A 5,432-nucleotide genomic window follows, 5' to 3' on the forward strand; every position below is an offset into this window, starting at 1 on the left:
TTTTACAAGTCTAAATGTCTTTGGTTGTTTATCATATGTTAGTTATGCTACCCTGGGAAGAACTAAACTTGATTCCAAAAGTTTGAAATGTATATTTCTTGGTAGTCTGAAGCCAAAGGTTATATTATGTATGATCTTCAATCCAAGTCCATCATTTTTCTAGAAATGTGATTTTTCATGAAAACATTTTTCCTTACTATTCTTCTTTGTCCTCTACTGATCCTAATCACAATGAGATTGATATGCATTCTTTTTATATAACTATTTTTATTTCCCTTCTTTACTTACAAGATAGTAATGATACTTCTATTGTTGTTTCTGATAGTTCTCAAGTTATTGTTTCTAGTTGTAGAACTTCTCTTAGAGTTAAAAACAAGACTCGATATTTGGACCAATATTATTGTGGTTTTGCTTCCCCTTCTCAATCTATTCTTTCTACTTCTTATCCTACGCATTTATTCCTTTCCTATGGTAACGCCTTTCTTCATGGAGATCTACATGAAGAAATCTATATGAAGCCTCCATCTAGCCTTTCTCTTGCTCATCTGAAACTTGTTTGTAAGCTTCACAAGTTTCTCTATGACTTAAAATAGACTAGTAGAAATTGGAATCAAATCTTGGCTTTCAAACTTCTCTTTCTCGAATGTAAGCAAAGTTTTCCTGATCATTCTCTTTTTGTGATGAACTCGACATCCATGATTATTATTCTATTAGTTTATGTTGATGGTGCGATTCTCATTGGTAATAGTCTATTAAAGATATATTTTGTTAAAAATCATCTTTATTCTAGATTTCACATTAAAGACCTTGCCCCCCTCTAAGTATTTTTTTTTTTTTAGGTATTTAAGTGGTTAGATCTCACAATTGTTTGATTTTAAACCAAATAAATCATTGTTTAGAGATTATTTTGGAAGCAGGTATGTTTTTGCTGCAAACTTTCACTTACTTCTTTAGACCCTCTTGTCAAACTTCATGCAAACTTTCACTCACTTCACTTACTTCTCCTGTTCCATATAGAAGACTCACTAGGAGACTGTTATATTTGACCAACAATAGACCTGACATCAGCTTGTTGTTCAACGACTCAATCAATTTGTTTCTTCTCTGAGAGGACCTCACATACAACAAGCCATGAGGATTATTAAATATTTGAATAAATCTCATGGTTTTGGTCTCCTATATATTAGTCAAATACTCCACTTAAAATGCAAGTCTTTTCAGATTCTGATTGGGCCACATGTGCTACCACGATACGATTAGTCTTTGGTTATTGTGTCTTCTTAAGAAAATCTCTAGTTGCTTGGAAATCCAAAAAAAAAAAACACTGTTTCAAGATTTTGTTTTGTGGCTGAATACCGAGCTTTGGCTTCTTTAATTTGTGAACTATAATGGCTTTAATATTTGTTTTAGGATTTGCATTTCTCTACTTCAACCTCCTATTGTACTCTTTTTACAATTAATTTAACCATTAAGATTGTCAAAAATTTTACTTTCCATGAGATAACAAAGCATATAGAGATTGGTTGCCACTTTATCAAACAAAAGATTAACGATAGTCTCATACGGCCCCTCATATTCATTCTATAAGTGAGTTTGGTTATGTGTTTACTATATCTCTCCATCTCACTCCTTTCAAGACTATTATTTTCAAGTTTGACGATCATAATATTCATGTCCACCTTGAAAGAATGTGATAAAAATATTTTCTTCCGTCGAAGACGTTTGTTTGAATCCCTATATATTCAAGCACTCACAAACTTTTGTGCAACTCTAATTTTACATTTTCCATAATGAAAAATTCTCTCTCAAACACTTACAACACACGCTCACACTACCTTCTCGTTCCCTTCATGTTGAATTGGCCATGGCATGATTATTGGCCAATATTAACCTTGCTTGGAATCAAATACAAGCTCTATGTGCGATGAAAGGAAATGGCATATAGACGACACAACATAGAATCATGTAATCATTATAAATTGGCAAGAGAAATGGAGCTAGATTCGACCTCACTCATCAAGATTATTAGCATTAGTAGCATTCACCTTTTTAACGTAAATATGAAGAACTGACTCATCATAATGGGTGTGTGACTGGAAAATCTTTCTACCAACCTAACCGTCTAATTTACAGGTACCCGTGCTTCGTTCACCGTCGTTTTTGTAAGCACCACACACTTGAAATTATCATTATTTCCTTCATTGAGTGGTCCCTATCCACTTTTTCAATGTCATTTAGCTTTAGCTTTAACATCACCTCCATTTTGCTTGAAATCATTTTTATCACCCACGACTTCCGAAGCCAACTAGACCAAGAAAGGAGGTAAAGAGCTAAAACATTTGTTTTAATTGTTAATTTAAAAATCAGTGTGGTTTTAAGTAAAAGGTAAACACTAACACCATACTCTACACACTTTTAAACACATTTTTTTTATCATTAACTAAAAATTAATTATAAATCATGTAATTCTGCAAGTAATTGCTAATAATACCCCTTCATAGTGAAAAAAAAGGTTTAATCTCCATACACTCCCATTTATCTCTCCATGGCTGCTTACCAAAAACGGAATCTTGCAGCAACAAAGTAGGCACTTGTTTCTCCCTTTCATTGTGATGTAACTCACACTGGAATTACTGATACTGTACAGATCATAAAAACTGCAAATGTGCTATTGCACAACAAGTTCTGAGCATATCAGATGTGACAGCTGAAATCTTTCCAACAAAGGGAATAACGAACCCATAATGTGAATGATAAGATGTGATATATTTTTGGCACATGACAGGTTTAAACACTCAAGTAAAAATCCTGCTGTGCACCAGTAAATAAATATCATCACTGATGACCTGTAATTTAAACATGAAAAATACCATTTTATCCAGCTAAATCAAAGACAAAGTTAAAGTTTTCCCTAGAACATTATCTACATATGTTTATAGTCTGCATTGCATGTAAACTATCAGCTACAGCTTCTGCTCGCTATGGACTTCCCCAACCTTTCAGTTTCAGTTTCAGTTTCACATGCACAACTCAATCTGCTGCCTGTTATCTGCAACATAGAAATTATAGGCAATATCAGACCAAAAGAACTGTGAATCTGTGATCAATAACAGTACAGCAAAAATTTCAAGATCGCTTAAACTGTTGAAAGTATCAGTGTTGAAAGTCCAACAAAAGCTTGTTTATGAAACGGCATACCTATTATAGCAACTTTTTTAACTATCAATAATAGTCTATATAACAGAATAACATTTAGAATCCATGAAGGAAAAGAACTGAAATTGAAAGCATGCAGAATCAAAATTAAGTATAACCTACTATATAAGCATTTCAACATAAAATGTAATTCAAAGTGAAAGAGCCTAAAGACCACCTTAATTTCCAAGACACATGAGAGCTAATGTTCTGGAGATGGTTGACGTTGGTCTGGAGGCTGGGGCCACATTTGAGGTGCCATGTAGGGGTGAGACTGCTGAGCATACATGTTCGGATCCATCACAGGCTTACCCATTATGACACCACCAGTTCCAACTTGAGGAGCATGCTGAGGAGGCATGTAGCAGTATGGAAGTGCATCAGCGGGTCCTCCAACAGGCATTGTTCCTCTAGGGATTGATGCAAGCACTTCATCTTTCAAGTCCTCACGGGGTACAATGTCAACCAAGAAATCAAAGATGTCAGTCCTGGTGATTGCTGCAGCAATGTCATTTTTTTGAAGTGTTCTCCTTTTGTTCTCTTCAGTGTGATTCCAAGAACGCAGGGTTAACTCTAGGATGAACATTTCACAAGCCCTTGCAAATATGACTGGTGCCTCAGCTGAAATCATTCTAACATCCTCGTCAGCCTTCATAATCTTCTTGATCCTTGCCAGGGGAAGACTGTGGTTCTTGAAATCAGTAACCTTCTCAATCTCTTGGTACTGATTTGACCAAAATTGTTGGAGCTGTTGCTGAAGCTGGTGTTGTTGTTGCTGATGAATATGCTGATAAGCAAGTTGATGCTGTCCAAGCTGTGCTCCAGCAGGTTGACCAGTAGACTGAATGGTCCCAACCGATGTCACTACCGACCCCGGTGGCCCAGTTATTTGGCCTTGCTGATATGGGTTAGAACCATATGCTAATTGACCACTACCAACAACCCCCATCGATGGGTTCTGGCCATGCCCTTGATGATCCATTCTGTTTCAGGAAAAATAAGACTATCCTCAGTGTCAAACAAGTTTGTCTATGATATTACTAGGTTTATACTATTAAACATTCAACGTAAACGTGGAAGGGATGAAAAAATGGTCTCTAATGCAGTGCCCTCAATCATGTGATGGAAAACAAAACAACATGAACTTCGCACAAGAAAGAAAAGTAGGTAAATCTTTTTCTTGATTTGCGCAAAACACTAAAGCAGGAAACTATTTGCATAAAGCACTAAAGAAGGTGAATATTGCACAAAGCATTAAAGTAGGCAACTTTGGCACCTAATAGAAACACACATGTAATAGCAACACGCGTGACACAGTTTAGAAAGCACAATAAATCAAATATGTATGATCACCAAATATCTTCCCCCATCAAATGACCAAAAATGCGTTCCATTTAAGAAGCATCCTATGCCTCCAAAAATAGAGGGCAATCACCCAATTCAACTAAAGAAAGAAATCTGTCAACAAATTAACATCTCAACATAACATGCAACCTTCAAGGTTTCAGAAGATTTTAATTCTGAGCTGATTTTAGCACGGAATCACAAAAAAAAATAAAGAAAGCAGCTTTTATTTTCCATTTTTTTCTAACAATTAAGATCAAAGAGAATTCTTCAGTCCAGGACATGTCAGTTTCACATACGCGGAAATCCTTGTCCACGGCGTCCGTGGCGTCAGAAAAATTAACCAAAGGAACGGAATAAAACAAGAAAGCAACAGCAAATTCAATTATGGACGGCCAATAAAAAATATCCCCAAAAAATATAACATAGCATGAAGACCACGCTACAGTAAACATAAACAAATGCAGAATCATGAACAAAATCACATAGACATATGTAACCGTGTAGCAAGAGTTGTTACTTGATACCTTCCCCGAGAGATGATGTCGCGCTCCCCTAACACTTAAAATCCAGAACCTGAAAAGGAATTAAAAGGCGATAAAAGAGAAACAAAGAAATGATCAGAAATTGTGTTCGATTCAAAGATCTATGGCATAAGAATTGTGGTGGGTGAAGCACAAGAAACAGTTTTTTTAAGTGTGAAAGACAACAAATTTTAGGGTTTCAGAAGAAAAATACGAAAACAAAAGAAAGCATAGCAGAACTGGTCGCGAAGATTATCGATGTTTTTGTTTGGAACGAACCTCAGACAGCGAAGTGCGAAAACAAAAGCTGTGTGATCGATTCTGACTAACATTGTCGGACCTAACTCTTATATCGCCCCAAGTGTTTTC

The 5,432-nt window shown here is 35.8% G+C and overlaps 1 protein-coding gene across 6 annotated transcripts; it reads right to left on the reverse strand.

The window, feature by feature from the left end:
* Positions 1–2,694: 2,694 nt before the first annotated feature.
* LOC114188269 (nuclear transcription factor Y subunit C-9-like) lies at positions 2,695–5,432 on the reverse strand. Of its 6 annotated transcripts, none has more exons than XM_028076857.1 (4): positions 5,343–5,432; positions 5,067–5,115; positions 3,374–4,178; positions 2,695–3,049 (listed from the first exon to the last, which is right to left on the reverse strand). In XM_028076857.1, the coding sequence occupies exon 3, from the start codon at positions 4,175–4,177 to the stop codon at positions 3,398–3,400; it is 780 nt and encodes a 259-aa protein (XP_027932658.1). In that variant the 5' UTR covers position 4,178; positions 5,067–5,115; positions 5,343–5,432; the 3' UTR covers positions 2,695–3,049; positions 3,374–3,397. The 6 variants fall into 6 exon arrangements, with proteins under 6 accessions (XP_027932658.1, XP_027932660.1, XP_027932659.1 ...); XM_028076859.1 differs by having other exon boundaries at positions 5,060–5,115; positions 5,343–5,390; XM_028076858.1 differs by having other exon boundaries at positions 5,278–5,388.

Source organism: Vigna unguiculata, chromosome 6, assembly GCF_004118075.2.
Source record: "Vigna unguiculata cultivar IT97K-499-35 chromosome 6, ASM411807v1, whole genome shotgun sequence".
NCBI lineage: Eukaryota > Viridiplantae > Streptophyta > Magnoliopsida > Fabales > Fabaceae > Vigna > Vigna unguiculata.

Coding starts and splice junctions, on each gene's coding strand:
- LOC114188269 (XM_028076857.1), bottom strand. CDS start 4,177: ATGGATCATCAAGGGCATGGCCAGAACCCATCGATGGGGGTTGTTGGT.